General features: G+C 38.1%; 1 protein-coding gene across 1 annotated transcript in view; it reads left to right on the top strand.

Moving 5' to 3' along the window:
- Positions 1 to 16008, top strand: part of Sycp2 (synaptonemal complex protein 2) — a 64173-nt gene extending 48165 nt beyond the window's left edge. Inside the window, exons 30-43 of the mRNA XM_052723738.1 lie at positions 398 to 435; positions 1293 to 1469; positions 2799 to 2997; positions 4731 to 4936; positions 7140 to 7325; positions 8107 to 8197; positions 8596 to 8751; positions 9296 to 9405; positions 12131 to 12225; positions 12326 to 12425; positions 12791 to 12849; positions 13052 to 13133; positions 13234 to 13290; positions 14364 to 16008. Coding sequence (XP_052579698.1) covers positions 398 to 435; positions 1293 to 1469; positions 2799 to 2997; positions 4731 to 4936; positions 7140 to 7325; positions 8107 to 8197; positions 8596 to 8751; positions 9296 to 9405; positions 12131 to 12225; positions 12326 to 12425; positions 12791 to 12849; positions 13052 to 13133; positions 13234 to 13290; positions 14364 to 14438 — 1631 coding nt within the window. The 3' untranslated portion in view covers positions 14439 to 16008. The remainder of the gene's footprint in view (positions 1 to 397; positions 436 to 1292; positions 1470 to 2798; positions 2998 to 4730; positions 4937 to 7139; positions 7326 to 8106; positions 8198 to 8595; positions 8752 to 9295; positions 9406 to 12130; positions 12226 to 12325; positions 12426 to 12790; positions 12850 to 13051; positions 13134 to 13233; positions 13291 to 14363) is intronic.
- The last annotated feature ends 8107 nt before the right edge of the window (positions 16009 to 24115 follow it).

Here is a 24115-nt window from a genome sequence, read left to right as displayed (position 1 = left end):
ATGTTAATATACTTTAAAAGTTCGATAATATAAAAGTGGGAGGGAGGCAATTCACACCATAAACACTGAATAAGAAGTTACCAATTCCAACAATTAAGTTTTTGAAAGATTTATAATGTATTTCCCATCACAATGTAGTATAGTCTGTCTGCTACAAAATATAGGGAGAAGGAATGCCCCCAAAGTAGCCTGGCAGTTCTGAAGACCACATTCTCCAGCAGAAAAGCTGAGATTAAGGGTCCCTATGTCATAGTGGCTTCAAGTCACATATAGAAGGAGGCTTATTAGATGTTTGAAAGTGTTGAGGGTGAGGGGCTTCTTACTTTATGATTTTAAATGTATATTATGAATATTTTATCAGTTGAAATTTTTAATCTTTTTTTCCTGAATTTTGCAGGGTCATCCATGGAAAAGGGGAAGCCAAGATCCGTAATGGTAACCAAGAGATAAAATACCCTTTAACATATATATATATATATATAAATAACATCATGCCTTCATTTTCTTACCAGTTTCCATAGCTGATCCTTGATCCTGCCTTTGCATTATTTTCTCATGAATTCTGTTTTTAATCAGTGTCTTCATTGTGTGTGTGTGTGTGTGTGGGGTATACATGTGTTCTGTGTGTATGCACCTGTGTGTAGATGTACTATTTGTGCCAGTATATGTGGAAGCTAAAAGTTAACATTAGGATGTCCTCTTTGATCACTTCTCCACCTCTTACTGAGCCTAGAGCTCACCATTTGGTTAAAATGGCTGGTCAGTGAGCTCAGAGAATCTGCCTGTCTATGTCCTAGCTGGCTAGTGACTACCAGGGAGTTCCCCATTTGCCTCCCCAGTACTGAGATTATAAGAAACTGACCACTGTGCCTGGCTTGTTTATATGGGTTCTGAGGGTTTAAACTTAGTTCCCTGTGTTTATGCAGCAAGTACTTTATTGACATGAGTGTGCTCCTCCCTCTCTCTCTCTCTCTCTCTCTCTCTCTCTCTCTCTCTCTCTCTCTCTCTTTCTCTTTCTCTTTCTTCCTCTTTCTCTTTTTTGTGTGTTTGTGTTTAAATTTGGAGAATATCTGTCCTCTTAGAGATTGTGATAGGAAGAATAAAATGACAAGATGAATAAGATGACAAGAATGGTAACATAAAATACACTTAAGTTTTTCCAATGAAGAATCATTTCATTCCTACATATATTTTGTATATAATTCTCAGTGTGCCATTTTTATAGCAAATAGCTTATATTTCTGATACCTCTATTACTGATATTATAAAATTCAGGAAACTTTCTTCTAAAGGTACCCAATAAAAACATTACCAAAAAGGATGATGAAATAGTTGCAGATGGGAGAACCAGACTTCCACGAAGAGCAACAAAAACAAAAAAAAATTATAAAGATCTCTCAACTTCAGAATCAGAATCAGAGAGTGAAAAAGAATTTTCATATTTATTTAAAGATAAACTGCCAAAAAAGGTAAATAAATACAATTAAAATTGATAATAGCTAAATTTAGTTTTCTTAAACTACTAAATATTTTTTATGTATGCGTAAGTACTTACAGCATGCCCATTGCTAATTTAAGTACTTTACAGATTTATCTTAAAATCTGATATGTAGATGGTTAATTACTGTGAATTCTATCATCCTTATCTCAAGTGAGAATCTGAGGCTCAAGAAAGAGAAATTCGTGTAGCTAGGAAGTGGTACAGATAGAATTTGAGCCTAGAGAGTCTGGTGCTGAAGATAGGTCTTTACTACTACACTATGTTGAACTGTTTGTTTGGTTTGGTTTTGGCTTTTATTTTTTTTGAGACAGGATTTCTCTGTGTAACAGCCTTGGCTGTCCTGGAAATCAGGACTCTAGACCAGGCTGGCCTTGAACTCACAGATCCACCAGCCTCTGCTGTGCTGGGATTATGGGATTAAAGGCAGTGTACACCCCCACCACCTGACGCACTTTGTTGATCTTAACCCATTAACCACCATTTCCTCTTGTTTGTGTTCCTGCTATCTCTTGTCTGGAACGCTTTAAAGACATTGTAACATAATTGTATAAACTGTACTTTGGTTTGCTAATAGGTACCATGGATAGCCATTTGCCTCTCTGCCCCAAGTGATAAAGAAACTGGCTCCTTTGGTAGAGGTGAACCAACTTTCTGCAGAATGCTGGCTTTTTCTAACCTCCAGAATTTGGAGAAGTGAAATTCCTTTGGACCAGACAACAATCACCATATTTTCTCTTTATTTCTTGCTTTAATGTTACCATGCCCATGATCAGATAGATCTTTCTAAGCCATTCATCTGTCTATCCTTAAAAATAAAAAACAAAACAATGACAAAAAAAATCCTGAGAATTAACTTTTCTGATACTCAAAGAATGAAAATGCCTTTCAAATTCTTCCCCAAGGTATACCCAGAACTGTAGCAAATTCTCTATTACTTGTTACTCTGAGCAAAGACCTGAGTACCTTTGATCTGATCCACAGTCTTATTCATGTATGTGCCCCCTTCACCATCTTGGTACATAGACTTCTTAGTGTCTTAAGCACCATGAAATCTAGGAATTCTGTTTTCTCTGAACTGGATATCGTCATCAGCTTTGAACCTGCACAGCATTCTGTTTGAAGACACTTATTGTCTGTGTAGTCAATATATTTTCCTAGTGTAGTAGAACATATTTTTGCTAATAATATCTAAGCTCTAGTTATGACCTTATATAGTAAGTCAGTAAATGTTGTATAACTTAAAAGCCCAGTTGTCTAAGTGTATCTGAGCATAATTTGAAGTTACTGGTGCATTTAGGAGGAGAATATCCATTCCAGAGCCCAAACCAAGAAACTGCCAAAGAAACAACAGAATGTCTTGACTACAGAAACACCAAAAGGACAGCCATCAGAAAAACAGAAAATTTCATCTGAGCTAAGAGATGGGAGAGAAGACAGTCTTTGCCTATCTTCTGTATCTGTGTCTGGGAGCCCATCATCTGTGGAAGTAATGAGATGTCAGTGTTACTTCATTTCCCTTGCATTTTACTGGAATAGTTAACAATTTTCCTTTGTAACTCTATGAAAATATTTAAAGATTAGTTTTGTGAAATTTGAGATAGGGAGTTTAAAGTCAATTTTAAATCAGCTAATGCTAATTTTTTTTTTTGCCAACTTGAGTACATACTAGAATCTCTAGATTTTCATGTTAAGACATTAAAGATCAAATGATTCAATGTGGAAATATTTAATACTCATAAGCTATAAATGTGAAAATGTAGCATCAAAATTCTAATATATCTTAAGCTCCAATATTTAACAACATAGCTGTATTGGATCCTTTATACAATTCTTTGACAAAAGTCTAAGGAATATAATTCTGTGAACTCAAAGTAGATTATCTTCAGAAACAATAGCTTTTGCTTTTATTTAAAAATAGTTGGTAATGAAAATACATATTCTTTAGAGTGTTGACTTATGTGTGCTTTTCAATTACAAAAACTAAGTTCCTGTGAGGCTATTTTAAAACAGTTCCAAATATGAATCATTTCAGTTTAAGTCAAGACTTATAATGTATCTGTTTCCCCTAAAGCGCTGCAAAATCCTTTTATTTTCACAATGCTCAGAATCATTGTCACATTAGATAAGCTAAGACAAATGCATATACCTTGATTTGAGCTGAAAACAGAATTAATTTACGTTAAAACTTACATCCTCATTTATTATTTTGGTGCATTGTACATATGAATATGGAATATTGTTCCTGAGGAACCATCTTCCCCCTGAAACTTGTTAAGTAACTGTGTAGCTAGAGATTTCCTGCCTGGCCCACAGTCAGGACAAATCTCTCTCACCTGCCAGTCCCACAGCCGCTCAGACCCGACCAAGTAAACACAGAGACTTATATTGCTTACAAACTGTATGGCCGTGGCAGGCTTCCTGCTAACTGTTCTTACAGCTTAAATTAATCCATTTCCATTAATCTATACCTTGCCACATGACTCATGGCTTCCAGCATCTTCACATGCTGTTTGTCATCATGGTGACTGGCAGTGTCACTCTGACTCAGCCTTCCACTTCCCAGCTTTATTCTCCTCCTTGTCCCACCTATACTTCCTGCCTAGCCAATGACCAAACAGTGTTTTATTTATTGACCAATCAGCAACACATTTGCCATACAGAACATCTCACAGCATAACTGGGTCTCGTCACTACCTGGACTCACCAAACAGAATGGACTGGCTAGTTGGCCCACTGAGCTCCAGAGGTCCAACTCCCAAGCTCTAGCATTACAGGCATGTTTCACCATGCCTGGGTTTTTATGTGGGTTCAGGAGATTAACTCAGGTCCTTGTGGTTATACAGCAAGCACTTTCTGACTGAGCTGTCTCTCCAGCCTTACTGTCCTGGTTTTTCAGACTTAGACTAACTGACTTTGTAAAACTTTAACAGTAGTTACTATAATGTTAAAATATTTAAGATAACACTTAAGTTGATCATTATATTTCATCTCAAACTATATGTATTTTTGCTTAAATTTTTTTTGAAGGTTCTTAAATTTTCAACTGGGAATATTTCAAAGTCTTAGTATTTCAAACATAGTTGGCCTTAAATTATTGAAAGTGTATCTTTTAAAAATACAACTAATTCTTGAGAAATGATAAATTATTAAATCTATCATGCCCTTTCCTAGAGCAAGCATGAACAGTAATACTATATGTTTTATATGTTTGTGTTTATGGGGAATCTAGGTATAGAAAAAATAACAGAAAGGGATTTTACTCAAGATTATGACTACATCACAAAATCTTTCTCACCTTATCCAAAAACTGCATCATCTGAATCCTTAAATGGTAACAATAAAGTTGGAGGTCAGGGAAAATCACCCAGAATCTGTGAGACCAGTACACTGCGTGTGAGAAAGAGTTACTCACCTGTTCCAGGACTACCTTCTTTGGTAAGAATATAATTTTCTTTATCATATGCATCTGAAAATGGTAAGCCACTTAGTTCATCAAATATGTATTGCATATTTGTTATTTGGTGTTTGTAACATTTAATAGTTTTAGTTATTGAAATCATAAATTGACAAAACTGAAAAAAAATGTAGTTGAAAACCATATTGCTTAAGTGCTTAGTTATATAAGGAAGAAACTCATTGGTACTAACCATTGCTTATAATAAAATGGTATTAATGACTGCTTAGGGCTTGGAGGTGTCACTTAGAGCCCTTGTCTAGCATGCATGAGGACCTAGATACAGTACCAGCACTTAAAAAAAAAAGTACAATACTCATTTAACACACCTGTATCAGTGATCCAAAACTGCTGATTTATTGAGCCATCTGACCGACCACTTTTAGCTGAGTGGTTTTTTTATTTCTAGAGGCTTTTTAAGGCCCTTTTATTTCAAACCAGTAGTCTTTACAGGGGATATTTGCAAGTGTCTGTGTACATCTAGGTAATTCTAACTACCTTCATTACCTTCTGTGATGTGTTCTGTGCTCTATGGAATTTTAGTTTGCTACATACTCACTTGCTGGAAACTGACTATGCCCCTTTTCCATAGTTTCTGCTGAGTTCTACATGATGTTTCTGCCTTTACCAGACTGATGTATATGAAGTTCAATCTGTCTTTGGAGTTTCATGGTTCAGTGCATTAATGAGTACTTTCAGTTTTTAGCCATTCTGTGAATTAGTTGTTTTGTTTTTGTGTTAGTAGGGGTTGAATCCAGTACTTTGTACATACTAGATAAACATTCTTCACCAAGCTACATTTCTAGTCCCATTTATGTTTTCTTATTTATAAATGGAAATGTTGCTATATCTTAAAGTTTACAGAAAGTTTTATTTTGGGGGTGGTGGTGGTCCTGCTATGTAGCTCTGAAACTGACTATGTAGACAAGGCTGGCCTCAAACTTAGAGATCCATTAGCCTCTGCCTCCCAAGTTCTGGGATTGAAAGTGGGCATCACTACACTCAGCCTTTATAGGAATTCTTATTGTAAGCCTGGATGTCACTTCTGTATTGGTTACATGCCATTGTATCTTTCACTTGCTGGAATCCAAAACTCCAATCTGACAAATGATGAAATAAAATTTCTAATCTTTAGAATGTTTAAGACTCCAGTGAGAATGGTTGATACATACCTTTAGTTTCATGTTTAATACATACCTTTAGTCCCAGCACTCAAAGGGTGAAGGCAGGAAGATTGAAATATCAAGACCAACTTGGACTATAGTAAGACCCAATTCTTCCTTAAGTATTACCCTTAAAATATTTTCCTTTAATGTGAAAATGTTATTTTTGATTTAAACTTTTAGGTTTTAGTCTCTCTAGGATTTCCTGTGAATGATGAGAGTTTTCCACTTACAATGTTTACATTAACTAACTTAGGCTTAGTCTTGTTGATCATGTGAGTCTGGCTATTAGTCACTATCTTTGTGCTGATACCACACTGTTTAATTTTACACTTTTCTGTGTGTTTCACACAAAAACCCCACACTTTACATTTCTGGAGTTTTACAGGTTTTTGCTTTTTTTTTTTTCTTTTTGGTTTTTCGAGACAGGGTTTCTCTGTGTAGCTTTGCACCTTTCCTGGATCTTGCTGTGTAGACCAGGCTGGCCTCAGACTCACAAAGATCCGCCTGCCTCTGCCTCTCGAGTGCTGGGATTAAAGTTGTGTGCCACCACCGCCCAGCAGTTTTTGCTTTTGTATTTTATCTTAACAAAAAGGCCAAGAAGTAATAGTTTTTTGCTCTTGTATAAAAAAAAATTAATGACATTTTTGTATTTTGAGTGATCTTGTTGAATTCTATAATTTCCCAGATTGTCATAGACTTTCTATATAGACAATTATATAAAGTATTATAACTTTTGCATTTGATGACCAGTTCTTGCACCTTCATGTTCTTTTTCTTGTTAAAATGACGTGACTTCTGAAGTATAGAAGCCATATTAGCAGACATCTTAGCTTATAGGTTTTGCTAGATACTTGTCATTGAGCTAATTAATGTTCTGTTTAAGTAGATGCTGAGTTTTAGCATTGTGTTAATTCTCTAAAATTTTAAATTGTTTCCTACTATTTCATTCAACTTTTTTTCTGTTTTTAAGTAGTTATCTAACTTCCTTTGGGTTTCTGTATGTCTTATTCATTCATAGCCCAGAAACACTCCGACCAAGAATAATTATGTTATGAATAGAAACAATACAAATTCAGTGGTAGATAATCAAAGAACCTTACATTGTAACAGCTATTCAGATGTAAGCAGTAATAGCTCAGAGAAACATTTTATGGAAACTGAATCTCCAGATAGTCGTGAAAACCATATGCAAAGCAAGAAAGAGGTAATATGCTAATTCAAATTGCTAATCTTCAGTAGGAATCGTATTACCAAGTATTTTTCTGTCTCAGTGACTTAAGAATCTGCTTTTTAATATGTAGAATGATTTAGTCATATGAAAAGTTGGGAATTTTAAAGGAAAGTCTTAAAATAATGAAGATATAAAGGCTAAATCCCTTAGTTTATGTATTTATAAGATTTTCTGGCTTCATGGTTATATAGAAATTTGATTAGCTGAACTTCTTGTAAGCAGAAAATTCCAATTGTCAATAAGTAAAAATATTTAGCAACTTGAATCATATAAAGATGAAAATAAAATATTATATCTTGGGGTGGGACTAAGATTTGAGCTACCTTTAAGTGGCTAAAAAACACACATATGAAAGAGTAGTAATCTAAGTAAAATTCCAATTTTTAAAAAGCTGTATTCAAATAGTAAAACACAAGTTTAAAGGTGAAAATGTCACTTTACAAGAAAAAATTTTCTGTAGCTCCCTATTTCCTAACTCAGATAAATAAAGACACTAATAACACAGAGAAATTGACAATAAGAAGTTTCCAAAAAATGTCAGGTAAAAACTAATAGCATAAAATTGATGTTAATCTAATATCAAGATTCATTTGCAGCAGTCTTAAAGATGAAAAGAAAGGCTAGATAGACAATGCTATGAAAAAGAATTTGGCAGCATTTGAAATCTGTTGGCTTGGGAGTTTGATAAAGAATAGTCAAAGATGAATATAAGTGTTTATACTACTTTTCTTCTAATTTCTAATATTCATTTTAGGAAAGTCATGCAGCATCTCCATTGTCATTGTCTAGTGAAAGAAGAGAGAAAATATGGTTTGACATGTGCAGTGACAATACTCACGTATCAGGTTTGTAGACATAGTCTTGCTTTTAAAAGACTTACATGCTTCATGTTCATGCAATGTCTATATAGGCCAGAGGTGTCAGGTATGCTGGAACTGGAGTTAAAGATAGTTATGAGCAGCTGTCTGGGTGCTGGGAACTGAGCCTGGGTCCTTGTAAGAGCAGCCAGTGCTCTCAACTATTAAGCCATCTTTCTGGTCACAGCCTTGCCTTTTAAAGTAATTACTAATTACTTTGAACTTATACCTAAATGAATTCTACATTTCAAGTCATATCATTATTTGTTGTCAGAAATAAAGTATATGTACTTTAAAATAGTTGTTTAAAAGCCTTTTAATTAAAGAAATAAAGTAGTCGATATATTGAATCAGAACTATAACACTATTTTTAACGGTTTCTTAAGGTCCCAGTCAACGTAGTTGCAAACGGCGGATGTACCTAGAAGAAGATGATCTAAGTAATTCCAATGACGCAGAAGTGGACGAGGCAGAAGACAGAGAACAGTTGCTTTCTAAAAGACTGTGTCAAAGGGAAGATCTGGATTTTCACACCTACAAAAGTAAGCAGATCAAATCCTGTCAGACTGCAGTTACTTCAGGTCAGCTTCCTATAGTTTGACTTCAACAAAACAACTCTCTTTGTAAAAAACAACTTTGGGTGAGTCCAAGGTGGATATGGACTTTTATCAAAAATTTCACTTTCTATAAAAGTTGTAGTGTGGGTCTCAAATACTCAGTCAGAGATTTCCCCCATCATTCTACCATGTCTTAACATTTACATTTTACAGAAATCTGAGTTACTTGAAGTGGTAGTGTATCACTAAATACTCTTCAGGTGCTTCTTCCTTGTTAATAGATCAGACTTAAAAGTAGCAAATACTGCACCTTAGTTGTTGTTTGTGCCTCAATAGCCCTATCAAAGGGTTCTGTAACAAGTAAGAATCTCATTTTTTTTTTTTTTTTTTTTTTTTGGTTTTTTAAAAAAAAAAACAAACTTTTTTAAACACAGAATTTTGTTTTCAGTCGGAAGACAAGGATAAATTTTTAGTAATGCATATTTTAATATTAGCTCATTGTTTTCATTTTTAATGTCTGAAATTACAGCTTCATTATCAACACCAGATTTTTCTATTCCTGAGGACTGGCAACAGGAGTTACCAGGTGCTGGAATGCTTTATGATAACATCAGCTCAGACTATAAGCGGAAAACTGACGTGAGTTACCTCAAATTACACACAATACCATGGTAATACACCTCAAGTTTCTGGTAGATGATAGATGGCTTGTCTGATCCTTGGCTAGCAAAACACTCATTATTGAATCTGACTTTGCGTATGTGATAAATTGGAATGATTGTCAGATAAAAGACACCTCTCATCACTTCTAAAATCTCTCTACTATATATATTCCTAATTCTTCTGTTCAATTTTTCTTTGCATTTTGACATTTTGCTTTTTGTGTGTGTGAGGTATGCATGCACACATACATGCTTGTGGAGGCCAGAGGGCTACATTAGGTGTCCTCAGTTGTTCTCCATCTTCTTTTTGAGAAATGATCGCTTCATGAAGATACAGTTTGTCCATTCAGCTATATTGTACCGGCTGGCCAGCAAGCCCCAGTGTTGCTAGAGTTTTCCTGCCTGGCCCACAGTCAGGGCAAATCTCTCTCACCCGCCAGTCCCAAGCTGCTCAAACCCGATCAAGTAAACACAGAGACTTATATTGCTTACAAACTGTATGGCCGTGGCAGGCTTCTTGCTAACTGTTCTTACAGCTTAAATTAATCTATTTCTATTAATCTATACCTTGCCACGTGGCTTGTGGCTTACCAGTACTTTACATCTTCCTTGTCCTGATGGTGGCTGGCAGTGTCTCTCTCACCCAGCTTCCTGTTCTCTCAATTCTCCTCTCTGTTAGTCCCGCCTATACTTCCTGCCTGGCCACTGCCAATCAGTGATTTATTCATTGACCAATCAGCAACACATTTGACATACAGACCATCCCACAGTACTTCCCCTTTTCTTTTTTTAAAAAGGAAGGTTTTAACCTTTACATATCTCCAAAGTCAGCTTGGTATATTTGGGAATTTGGGCGTAGCTTCTCTTACTACTTCCTGCTGGAGGGGGGCGTTGTATCTTCTGGGGAAATAAAGAAAATTTTAGGATCATGGAGTAGTCTGTGAGGCTATATCATCTGAGCCAGTTGCCTTGAAACAGTTCTGGATGTTGGATCATCTGGGCCATGGTGTCATCGGAGACCTTTCAGGTGGTCTTGGCTGGTCAAACCTGATGTGTCTTAATCTGGAACAAATCCATAGCCTCTGGCTTTCTGTGGAAACAAAAGCAGAGTCTCCTTTCCAAAGTAACATATCCTTATATCTAAATTTTGAAGTCAAGGTACCTTTAAAATATGTATATTGGTTTAACTCAGCTTCCTTTACAATCAAATATCTCTCTGTAGTTAAGAATCCCAAAGACAACACAATCCAGATTCTCTGTGTGATATCCATCTTTTCGGGGCTTATTTTTTATATTAATTTTACTGTCTCTTTAAAGACTTTATTTTTTAAAACTATGTATTTGTTTCTGTAACTGTATATATCACCTTTTTAATCTCTTTTAAGCCTACGTATATTTTACACACATTTTAAACTATTACATCTGAATCTGTCTTATTGTGAATCTATTGCCTTAAACTGCAGCAGCTGTGGCTGCTGGCTCTGCCCACCTCAGCTTCCCAACATGGTGGTAGCGGTATGCTTACCGCCAGCTCTGGGAGCCATCGTGGGTCTATGCTTTTATCCAAGCAGCATGTAGCCCAGAAACCTCTTTTTTTTGTTTTGTACTAGCAAAGGCTAAATCCACCAAGCAGCTTAATGTGTCACTTGCAGAGGCCTCATTCCCGCCATACCGCAGGTCGAGTGCGCACACTAGGAACCCACCAGTAGCTCAAACCAGCAGCTGCCGCTCATTTGAGAGAGACAATTAGGAACTGTTTTTAGCTCCGTTTTAGAATCTTTCCTCAGTTTTTAGGTGGAAACTCTTGCCCCACATTGGGCGCCAGATATTGGTGAAAAAAAATGTAGTGGCCTTAATAATTTCACCAATACCCCAGATAGCCTGTTTCTGCCTCCTCAGAGTTGGCTTCACAGGTACATGTCCCTGCACCTGTCTTTTTTTTTTTTTTTTTTTTCCGAGACAGGGTTTCTCTGTGTAGTTTTGGTGCCTGTCCTGGATCTCGCTCTGTGGACCAGGCTGGTCTCAAACTCACAGAGATCTGCCTGGCTCTACCTCCCAAGTGCTGGGATTAAAGGTGTGCACCACCACCGCCCGACTGCCTTTTCTTTTTATCCAAAGATAAGATCTGAAATTTCTTTTTTTTTTTCTTTTTTTTTTTTTGGTTTTTCGAGACAGGGCTTCTCTGTGTAGCTTTGCGCCTTTTCCTGGAACTCACTTGGTAGCCCAGGCTGGCCTCGAACTCACAGAGATCCACCTGGCTCTGCCTCCCAAGTGCTGGGATTAAAGGCGTGTGCCACCACCGCCCGGCCTGAAATTTCTTAAAATCTTCATTTTTCCCAAGGTCAAGAGAATTTCTAATTTTATAGATTCTGTTATGTGTCTCTGGTAGGTGAAAATATGATTTGTAAAAAATGGTATATTCTATTAAGCTATGTTCTTGAATAAAACTATAATTAGTAGCAATTTTTATAAATACTATACATATGTAATATTCCTAAAAACAATAGAAAATTGAACTCTATTCAAACCTGACCAAAACAAGTAGCCACTGCTCTTTTATAAAAAAGTCAACTTTAAATAATTATATTTTTAGTTTTCTAAGTTTTTCTTAGTTGTTTATGTTATGGAACGACTTTTTCATAATACAATCTTGTTAGCTTGTTATTTTTATAAAAACATTTTAAGTTAAAAGTATTTTTCAGACCCAGCATAAAATCATGGATGATTTTACTACAAAGACATTAAAATTGACTCAACAACATCTAATGACAATGACCTATCAAGCTCGGGGACGCAGGTCTGTATCACAATTCTGTCTGGTGGGCCATGCATCTGTGCGCTTATGAGCTGTGGGTCCTATGGTTCTAAAACAATCTCATTTTGTCTCTTTTTAATAGGGATGAAAATCTTGACAAATTCCAGGTCACTCTCCTAGATGAACTGAAGAAAGTTGAAAAAGACTCACAGACTTTACGAGACTTGCAGAAGGAGTTTGTGGTTTGTGTTTCTAAAAATTAAACATTTTTCAAAATGTTTGAAGTCTATGTATAGCTCTTTAAAATTTTGTGCTTTCCACTTTGAGAGACTCTTGCAGGTTGTTATTTAAAGCATAGCCCTATCTTATAGCAGCTGCCTTTGAATTCAGAAATTGTCAACAAGTTTATAATGATGATCTTTGATAATGTGGGAGATATCTGAGAGATTTTACTTCTAATACTTGCAATCTGAAAAAGTGTGTGCTAAATACAGTATTCTTAGCCTATAATCAGTTTTTACTTAAATTTAGAGTAGTAGAAATACATTAATTCTACTTCCAGGTTTTAATCATGTTAAAGTATAAGAGTTTTATTGTACCCTAATAGGACGTCGGGGAAAAATTAGTTCAGAAGATGAGGGCATATCACCGAAGTGAGCAGGAGAGGTTAGTACGCTTTTCTTAATGGATAGAATCAGTAAGCTTAAAGATGAAACATAGTATATGCAGTATATATATATATATATATATATATATATATATATATATATATATACATATACAGAATATAGATACAGATATATGGCATAACTATAGCAATGGAATGTGGACTGATATGTAAAAAGTTAATTATCATTTTATTTATTAGGCTTCGTGTTTTGAAAACTTCACTGGATAAAAATTTTCCTGTCTATAATTCAGTTTATGAAGACAGTATTTTTATATCTGAGGTATAAATTTATATACTTATCTGTAACCTTCATGTTGGTTAGTCTAATTTGTCTTTGTTGTGAAAATTGGATAAATTTCATGAGGGAAATATGTTTACAGATGCATTTGATGAAAGCAAATATGAAAATGCTGCAAGACAAGCTGCTTAAGGAAATGGTAAGTGAGCTCAGTGTTTTCTTCTGTGTAATTACCAGCTTCTGTGCCATTTCCTGTCCACTTTATAAAACAGGCTCTTGCTTTTGAGTCCAGGCTGGCCTTTATGTGTGATCCTCTCACCTCAGCCTCCAATTTTATGCTCAGATTATAGCCATGAACCACCACACTTGTTTACTTTTTGTCTTTTTGTGGGAGTTTGGAGAAACCACGTTCAACCTGGTGACTTAGTTCTTTAAATTATGGGAACCTTGTTAGAGTAGATGAGGAATGAATGAGGGAAAAGATAATGATTTGCAAATGTGAAAACTCGGTGAGGAAATGACTTGTTTGTGCTGTTTATAAACATTGTATACTTTAACCAAAACCACGCAACCCGGACTACTGAGTGGAAGAACTGTTAACCTGCACTTCTGTTAAGCAATGGCACTTCATTGACTTGCATAAACTTAGTTGACTTTCTAAAAATCAAGTAGGCACATTTTAGAATGAAGTGTACCTCAGAGAGACTGGTGTCACTGCTTTACATGGACATGTTTAAAGGTTTTCTCAAAGTTTTAAGTACATACTTTATCTATATAAAGTATTAAAATACCTGAGACTTTAATGGCATGCAGTACTAAGTGGTGCAGAGATTGTGAAACTGTAGTCAGCCTTGCAAACAAGCTGCCAAGTTGGTCCTCATTGAAATTTTTTTCTATAGTTTTTTTTTGTTTGTTTGTCTGTTTGTTTGTTTGTTTGATTGTTTCAAGCAGGGTTTCTCTGTGTAATGGCCCAGCTGTCCTGAAACTAGCTCTGTAGATCAGGCTGGCCTTGAACTCAAGGAAATCCGCCTGCCTCTGCTTCCCAAGTACTAGGATTAAAGGCATATGCCACCACTGCCCATCTAGAATTTTTTTTAACTCTTTAGTTTTTGTATTGTAAAGTTTTGAAAGATTGCAAGTCTTTTCTCCACTACCATGAATATTGCTAGAGATGGGAGAATCCTCTAGATACATCCATGTAGACCTAAGAGACTGGGTGGAATGAACACTGATTTATCTTTATGCAAATAGTTCTTTTCTCCTTGGTCACAGCATGAAGAGGAACTTCTCAACATACGCAGAGGACTGTTGTCATTATTCAAGGTTCATGAAGGAAATGATGTGTGAAATCTGGCTGCTATCAACACATTTTATCTAATTGTTTGTTTTTATGTATAACTGAAAAAAAAGAAACAACTAAGTAGCCGTTCAAATATTCATCATCCAAGCAGCTGTATTATGTTCAAGAACCTCCAGACTCAAATGTTTTCTTAGAGATGAAGAAACGACTCCAATGCAACTTATGTGTATACTATGAACAAACAGTAAAAGGGCTGGCTTACTTTAGATCATATTTACATTAATTTTTATCTGTGAAGTTATTGTTTTTATTAGTGTTACATGAATTGTATTTCTTAATTAATACAATTTTGGAATAGATATACTGAAATTTTCACGATGGTTTGGAATATATGAGTAATAAAATATTAGCCATCTTTTGAAACTCTGCTTTAAAATGTGTACTTGTTAGTCCCTTTACACTTTGAGATATTTATGGTTCCAGTGTACTAAAAATGGACTAAAGACCTAAAATTGTAGCTACTTCATAAATATTTTAACTCCAAAGCAGGCTGCTTTGCCAATGCTTTCTAAGCTCCTGGTATTCATATAATTTTCTGTTGGATTATTTTTGAAATAAATGCTTACTTCACTTAAGTATTATTACTTTATGATCACTATTCTATTTTATGAACCATGAATTACAAGCCACCTTCAGTCAGACACTTGAAGGATACTACCAAGCAGCATTGCTCTCCTTTGTGTGTTTCAAGGTGGTATAGAATATTTGAACAATACCAGTATTCAGTGTTATAAGGTAAAGTGGCTTCTTAGTTACTTACAAAATACATTCTCAGTGTATTCATTTGACATCTGCTAAGATTTTAAGACTTATGAAGAAAATGATGGAGTTTCTATTTCAAGAGCAAGAGATAGCCCCTTAGATAATTGTGTGTACAGCGAAGATTTGCTAAGATTAATTTTGTAGCTCATGTTTTATTTTTGAGACAGGGTCTGTGTAAACCAGGCTAACCTCAAATTCAGATCTGCCTGCTAGGATTAAAGTCATGTGCCCCCAACATCTAGCCTTAAGATGATATATTGTAATGGTTAGTTTTAGTGTTTTTCAAATTCTTGTGCATTTTTAAGCACATTAAGTAAAAGTTATCCTTAAGATTATTCTAAAATAATCCCTATAAGAAAATAATTCATTTTTTTCATTAACCACAAGTTTTGAGTGAGATCAATGGTTACACTGTTTTGAATTTTAATATATAATATAATACCAAAAATTTATATTAAAAAGGAATTTAGTGAAGTGGGCTGTCACACATTTAATGGAGCACTTTTTAGCAGCAATAGTCTCTGTTATTTATCCAACTTTATGCTCATTTTTTGCATAAATTAGGCAAGTTATTTTGATTATGAGTTAGAGTATAGAAACTCAGAATTGATTTGATAATTTAGCTATGAGTTGTTCTGTCATTCATTTTTAGTATTAATGGCGTATTCATTTATTTTTAAATTTAGACCAGGAGTTAGAAACTTGGTATTCAAGTTCTATGTGATGATATGCTTTAGGATTTGTGGGACAAGAAACAATTTGGAAATAGAATGTATTTCATTTAGAAATACCAGAACTGGCCGGGCGGTAGTGGTGCATGCTTTTAATCCCAGCACTCGGGAGGCAGAACCAGGTGGATCTCTGTGAGTTCGAGGCCAGCCTGGGCTACCAAGTGAGTTCCAGGAAAGGCGCAAAGCTACACAGAGAAACCCTGTCTTGAAAAAACCAAAAAAAAAAAAAAAAAAAAAAAAGAAATACCAAAACTGGACAGAGAAGTAGGTAGGCTAACTGCATATCCTAACTTTATATATCCTTACTCTTCTCCTCCAAATCGGTCCTTAGTGTCCCTAGTGTCCCAGTGTAGTAGACCATTTGCTGTGCCTCCCCTTTCTCTCTGCCTCATCTCCAGCAGACCATGCAGATCTTCTCCTCCAACCTCCCCTGACTCATCCTTTATCCCAACCCTCAACTCCAGCAGGCATTCCTTGGGAACATGCAGGCCACACTGGCCAGTGAAGCAGATAGAGGTGACTACAGATCTTCCCTCCTCTCCAAATCCAATTAACAAGTTTCACTCCCAGCTCTATAGCAGATCACCTGTTGTGTCCTCTCCTTGTTCACTGCCATTCCTAGACGACTCAGCAGATCCTGGTAGAACACTCTGCTTTCCTTCCTCCTGTGGGACCCCCTCAGTACCCCCTATCTATCTCCATCCCAATTCCTAAGGATCAACTCCCAATACCTAGAAACACATTCTACACAGAACCCCCAGTGGCCATACCTGGCAGGATCCCAGAAAAATTCCTTACCAGGTAACACAGGGCCACCATATCCTAAGAACCAGAGAGGGCAACAGAATGCAAGGAACAAAACATCCAACCAACAAAGACAAGACCAGATGTTAGCAACTAGAATTACAATTATCCCAAACCCAGATACCTAGACAGCAACATAAAAACACAGTAACAGCCAGGACAATATGTCTCTATTAGAGCCCGGCAACCCTACTACAGTGGTCTTTGAGAAATTGAACATAGCTGAAGCATAAGACAAGACTTTAAAATAGCCTTTATAAGAATGATAGATGTCCTTAAAGAGGAAATGAATAAATAAATCCCTTAAATCTATGAAAACACAAACAAGCAGTGGAAGGAAATGAGTAAAAGTTCAAGACATGAAAGTGAAAATAGATCAATAAAGAAAACCCAAACTGAGGGAAATCTGGAAATGAAAATAAGAACTCAAACAGGAACCTCAGAGGCAAACCTCACCAACATAAAGGGGATGTCAAGGTACAAGAAGTATACAGAACACCAAACAGACTGGACCAGAAAAAAATTCTCAGCACATGGTTTGGATGAAGATGGCTTGCATAAGCTCATAGTGAGTGGCATTATTTGAAAGGATTAGGACATGTGGCCTTGTTGGTGAAAGTGTATCACTGGGGGTGGGCTTTGAGGTTTCAGAAGCTCAAGCCAGGCACAGTGGCTCACTTTCTCTTTCTGCTGCCTGCCAATCCAGATGTGGATCTCCCAGCTTCTTTTCTGGCACCATGTGTGCCTGCATGCTGTCTTAGTTCCTGCCGTGATGAAAATGGACTAAACCTCTGAACTGTAAGCCAAGCCCCAATTAATGTTTTCCTTTATAAGAGTTGCCATGGTAAAGGTGTGTCGTCATAGCAACAGGAATCCTAAGACAGGATTTGGTACCAGGAATAGGGTATTGCTGTTATAGGCTTGACTGTGCTTTTGTTTGAAGGAATGTGGACTTTGGATTAGAAAAGTGGTAGAATGCTTTAAGTGGGGCTTAATATACCATACTCGTAGGAGCAGGAAAGACAGTGGTGCTGAGGGTCATTTGAACTGTGGGAGGCCTGGCTCAAGAGGTTTCAGAGGAGAAGAATATTAGTATGTGGCCTTGAGACTATTCTTGTGATATTTTGGCAAAGAATGTGGCTGCTTTCTGTCCTTGTCCAAAAAATCTGCTAAAGGCTAAATTTTGAAGAGTTGTGTATTAACATCTTTAGCAGAGGAGATTTCTAGACAGCCTGGTATTGACTGTTGCTTTGTTATTAGTGGCCATACTTACACGGATCTATAATAAAATGAGCAAGCTAAGCAAGAAAAAAATCTAAAATGTACAGTTTGAGGAGAAAAGGGGCACCAGGAAGTATAAACAGATTAAAGAAAAGCCTGAAGCTAAGTAAAATAAAGGGAGTGGTGACCTCAGAGCAAGACCCCACCCAGCTAAGCTTCCAATTTATGAAAAGGAAAGGAAAGCTTAGGGCTGGGTGTGGTGGTGCACACCTTTAATCCACACCCTGGAAGGCAGAGGCTGGCAGATCTCTAAGTCTAAGGCCAGCGCTGGTCTACAGAGCAAGTTCCAGGACAGCCAAGCTTAGGCAGTGAAGGAAATCATTGAAAACAGAGAGCTGATGAATATAATTGAGGGAGCCAAGTTCCAGCCCCAGCAAGCAACAGAACTTGGCAGCTTCAGCCACATGGTACTGACTTTAGAGTCAAGGATACAAGATGTGGGATTGTGGAATCTTGCTCATCAATTAAGGAAAGCTGCTGAGGCCAGGCATGTGTCAGGGATGTCCCTGAATGGAGGACCAGAGAGGCTACTGTGTGAAGCTGTGAAAGTGAAACCTATATTTCCTTGGAGATTTCCAAGATATTGGAGATGTCAGAGCTGTGTGATACCTGCAGAGAGAGCTGTAGACTAGGTATGGAACCAGCCCAAGAAAAGTATGTTGCAGTCAACAAAGCTGGAAGGAGTTAAAAGATCTGAAGAGCTCTTCAGACATAGAGATTCAGAGTTTGGAGTTTACCCAGCTGGTTTTCAATCTTGCTTTAGTCAAGTGTTTTCCTAACTATGGTCCCTTTTCTCCCTTTTGGAATGGTAATGTATATCCTGTGCTGAATATATGTTGGAAGTATATGATCTGCTCTTTTATTTTGATTTTACAAGGGGTTTTAGTTAATAGATTACCATGAGTCTCCAAAGAGACTGAGCTTTTGGAGTTTTGAACACTGGAGACTGTTACAGACTATGGATAGAGATTTTTGAAGTTGAACTGAATGTGGCCTTTTGAATGGAAATGGCCCCCATTGTTGGACCCCAAAATTTAGGGTCTCAGGTGGGCACCCCAAGAACCCAGACTCCAGTCCAGTTTATGCAAAAGCACGAGGATTTTATTAAAGAAATAGCTGTACAGATGGGCAAACTCTGCTCCAAAGAGCAAGAATCGCATCTTACTGCAGCCCCATAAGGGCTTTTAAAGGAAAAACCCACAAAACCCACAAGATTACAATTCCCATACAATTTCATGGCCTGATCACAGGGTGATCACAGAGGGGGTACAGTTAACGTACACCTCAAGGGGGGTATCAGGGCAGGAGTGGAGTTGGGCTTGTGACTGAACAGTAAGTAGTCATTGTTTTACCAGCTCATCAGGACTCCTAAATGTCATGCTCCGAACCATAGAACAGGAGAGTAGTCTGAAACATATTTTATTTTAGACTCATATCTGAACCTTTATGATTTATTTAAACTTTTATATCTTAGAACTTTTTTTAAAAGTGAGCTAACAAGCTAGCTATGGCCTTGCAGAAGGATCTGGATGTCTGATGCTGCCATGCTGACAAAGTTAGAGCTAGCCTAGCCATCAGTACTGTCAGAGATCTGAGAAGGATAAACTATATCTGAGTGCAGACCAAGAAGCATCCAATCCTATAAATTACAGGGACCAATCTTTACCCAGGTCTCCATAGCATTGGAGGCACCAGTCAGAACAGCATCAATCTTCTTCTGCCATCAGGCCCACAAGGCAGAGTATTTTTCCTGTGGAATAGGGACACGGAAGACTGACCTTGACCAGGCAAAAGGGTGCATTCAATTTCAGTGTCCTACTACTTGTCCACAGTCTGGGCTGGGTCCTGGTGGCAGGCGTTGCACTGGGGCATCTTGCCCTGTGGTCAGCGTTGTCATAATCTAGGCAGAGTCGTTGTGGTGCCTTGTGCATGATCTTCTTCGGAGACCTTGGGTCACTGCTAGGATCTGGAAGCCTGTCTGATATAATAAACTTTTAGATCAACATTTAAATGTCATATTTTGCAGATCTCTGAAGTATGAGGGCCATCCAGGTGTCTAAATAGACAAACTTTGTTTCCAGTTACTTGTTTCAAGCTCAACCCTGAAAACATATGCAAGGGACTGAGTAAATGAGTAAACTTATTCCTGCAATATTACATCAGTACTTATTTATCTTGACTAGAATTAAAAAGAAACTTGATTACTCATGACTGACTATTAAAAACAATGCTTTTAAGTTGAAGCTCTTCTAGCATCAAATACAGGTTCAGTAAAGAAGCAAAAACAAAATATCAATATAAGACATATATATGTATCAGCTTATCCAGATAACTTAAGTTTAACAAACTTAGCAAATACAAGGAGGCTAGACAACATTCCTAAGCCTGAATGTACCTTGGGTAAGGAGAAACATTTTTAAGTCATTGGTTTTTAACTATAAAAACTGTTCTCGAAAGATTAAGATTTCTCAAATGTCTTCTGTAATAACAATAAAGTACCTTTTTATTTTAAGGGGGAGAAAACATGGCATCCTCATAATCTGAAACCAAGCTCCAGAGTACAAACAATCTCAAAGTGTAATATCTGGGACTCATTTATAATCTTTTTGGTTCTTTTACTTAGAGGCTTGGATGATTTCTTTGACCCTATCTTTGGCAGCATATACATAGCCTGTTGGTTTTTATTATGGCTGGTGCTTTCCGGTGATCATCACCTGACATTGGCAGTTTTTTAAAAACTGCTGAGGTCTACCATTGCAACCAGATTCTTTGGAACTTTAGTGTAGCTTGAGTTTTCCTGCCTGGCCCACAGTCAGGACAAATCTCTCTCACCCTCCAGTCCCAATCTGCTCAAACCCGATCAAGTAAACACAGAGACTTATATTGGTTACAAACTGTATGGCCGTGGCAGGCTTCTTGCTAACTGTTCTTACAGCTTAAATTAATCCATTTCTATTAATCTATACCTTGCCACGTGGCTTGTGGCTTACTGGTACTTTACATCTTCCTTGTCCTGATGGCGGCTGGCAGTGTCTCCCCCACCCAGCTTCCTGTTCTCTCCATTCTCCTCTCTGTTAGTCCCGCCTATACTTCCTGCCTGGCCACTGTCAATCAGTGATTTATTCATTGACCAATCAGCAACACATTTGACATATAGACCATCCCACATCACTTCCCCTTTTCTTTTCTTAAAAAGGAAGGTTTTAACCTTAACACATCTCCAAAGTCAGCTTGGTATATTTGGGAATTTGGGCGTAGCTTCTCTTACTACTTCCTGCTGGAGGGGGGCGTTGTATCTTCTGGGGAAACAAAGAAAATTTTAGGATCATGGAGTAGTCCGTGAGGCTGTATCATCTGAGCCAGTTGCCTTGAAACGGTTCTGGATGTTGGATCATCTGGGCCATGGTGTCATCGGAGACCTTTCAGGTGGCTGGTGAGAGAGATTTGTCCTGACTGTGGGCCAGGCAGGAAAACTCAAGCTACACTTTAGTCCTGCCATATATTTGCAAACCTCATCTGTTTCCTATGATCCTTTTATGTCTTTAAAATCATTATCATTTTACATGGGTAAATCTTAAATTACAAAGTTTAGCTGTCAGAGCAAGGTGTATTCCTGTGTATAAAAGCATTGATGTGTAGCTTTAATATTTATCAAATATCTTATTTATTAAACATATGTTGTTATCTATTTAAATTTTTTAGAAACTTGTTGAACACTTGGTAAAGACATAAGTACTTAGGTGTTAGATATATATATATTTTGAAACAATAATTACTTGCACACATACACACAGTTGGATCCAAGTTACATACATGCATACATACATACAGTTAAAGCTTGCTTACATTTCCAAGTCACATACCTGTCCGTATACACACATAAACAGTTTGCAGAATCATTAGCCATTTTTAAGATGAAAACCAACCAGAATTAACTTTCAAATTCAGTATTTGCAGGTATAAACAGTTTATTGACCTTTTATAACCTTCCATATCAAAGTTTTTCTTGTGATTCCCCTCAGTAATCTAGAAATCTAAATTTGCATCAGCACTGTACCATAGACAGAAACTGTTGGTTAACCTCATATAGGGAGTGACATTCCATTCTTGGAGCCAGATCCTGATGATTTTTTAGCTCCAGGACAGGTCTTGGGAGTCCCACCCAACAGCATGGGAGATTCTATGCCCTGGCTGGGCCCACAGACCTGTCAGCTGTGACCCTGGAAGGGCAGTTAGTTCTCCATCATCCTCCACATTCTGAGCTCCTCAAGGCTCCAGCTGGCTCCAGGCCAGCTCTGCCCCGTTGTTCACAGACTGCCTAGCCCTCTCTGTGGTGCCCTGGGTCCCCACAGCTGTGCAGCCACTGCCTGTGCTCTGGTCAGAGAGAGAGCAAGGAAGCAAGTGGAAGGGAAAAAATCTGTGAAGTCCCAGTGTGAAAATCTTTTTACCTTAGCCAAATTGGTGGGCGTCTACCTGCCCCTTTGAGACCTGCCAGGAGAATCTGACAGTCGGGGCGAGTTTAGGCGCCGCGAGCAGCGCCAACTAGAGCGCAAGTCCCGCCAGCCAGTGTCCCGCCACGCCACCGCAGGCACTGGACGGCAGCGGGGGCTGCTGCAGCAGCTGGGGGCCTGGGCGCAGATGAACGGGACCTGGGGCCTGTGCTCAGTGGCTCATTGTGCGCCGGGCTGCAGAAGCACGGAGCTCAGGTGGCTCCAAGTCAGGGGAACTTGGCCAGCGGCAGCGGCCTCCTGAAGGTGGGGAGGAGGGAGTGTGCAGATAAAGGGGAAGTGGGGTAGAGGGAATTAGACAGCTAAAACATACACAAAACATGAAATGGACAGACACAGTCCGCGTGGTACTTGACTTGGCTCCACAGGCCCAAACTGAAAACACAAATTCAAATGGAAGTGGCCGCAAACAGCCTCACTCCCCCAAGGAAGGAGAGACTCATCTCCTTCTTCAGATCACTCCGGAGGAGACCTCCAGAGTGGGGACCTGGGGACCCTTGAGCATGTCTGCTCTCCCACACAAGTCCCAGATACAAGTCCTGCACACTTCTGCAGGCACGGAATACAAATGCCAAATCAACCAGACAAAAGACAAGGACACAAAACATGAAACATAGATTGAGCTCGTTTTTACCTCCAACTGGCTAAGTGGGGGTCTGGGGGGCACCCCAATCTCGCTGGGGCCTCCAATTGTTGGACCCCAAAATTTAGGGTCTCAGGTGGGCACCCCAAGAACCCAGACTCCAGTCCAGTTGATGCAAAAGCACGAGGATTTTATTAAAGAAATAGCTGTACAGATGGGCAAACTCTGCTCCAAAGAGCAAGAATCGCATCTTACTGCAGCCCCATAAGGGCTTTTAAAGGAAAAACCCACAAAACCCACAAGATTACAATTCCCATACAATTTCATGGCCTGATCACAGGGTGATCACAGAGGGGGTACAGTTAACATACACCTCAAGGGGGGTATCAGGGTGGGAGTGGAGTTTACACACAGGTCACGGTGGTCCTTCCTGGAACACCTGCAACTATCCCAGTCACAGTTGAGCACATCTCTTAACAGAAATCTTTTTTACATTGTTATATTGTTATAGGGGTGATTGAGTAGTGGCTGAGTCAGGTTGCCCTGGGAACTAGATTTTTAGTTTCTCATTTCCTGGTGCTTGAAATTTCTCTCTTCCTGAGGCTTGGGGGTGTAAGCCTGAAGGGCTAGGGTCTTTCACCCATATCCTCATAGAGAGTGGCATTATTTGGAAGGATTAGGATGTGTGGCTTTGTTGAAGTATATATGGCCTTGTTGGTAGAAGTGTCACTGCAAATGGGCTTTGAGGTTTCAGAAGCTCAAGCCAGGCCCAGTGACTTACTCTTTCCTTTTGTTACTAAATAGACCTAACAGACACAAAATATTTCACCCAAACATAGAATATAGCACTTTCTTAGCAGGTCATGGAACTTTCTGTAAAATTGAGCACATACTCTAACACAAAACAAGACTTGATAAATGCAAGAAAAATGACCACCACTGATTAAAGCTGGATATCAGAAGCCATTAGAAAGCTTACAAACTCATGGAAACTG

This window comes from Peromyscus californicus, unplaced genomic scaffold (assembly GCF_007827085.1).
Source record: "Peromyscus californicus insignis strain IS unplaced genomic scaffold, ASM782708v3 Scaffold_7__1_contigs__length_154581171, whole genome shotgun sequence".
NCBI classification, from domain to species: domain Eukaryota; kingdom Metazoa; phylum Chordata; class Mammalia; order Rodentia; family Cricetidae; genus Peromyscus; species Peromyscus californicus.
The sequence above is the reverse complement of the archived record's forward strand: the minus strand, read 5'-3'. Positions and strand labels throughout refer to the sequence as shown.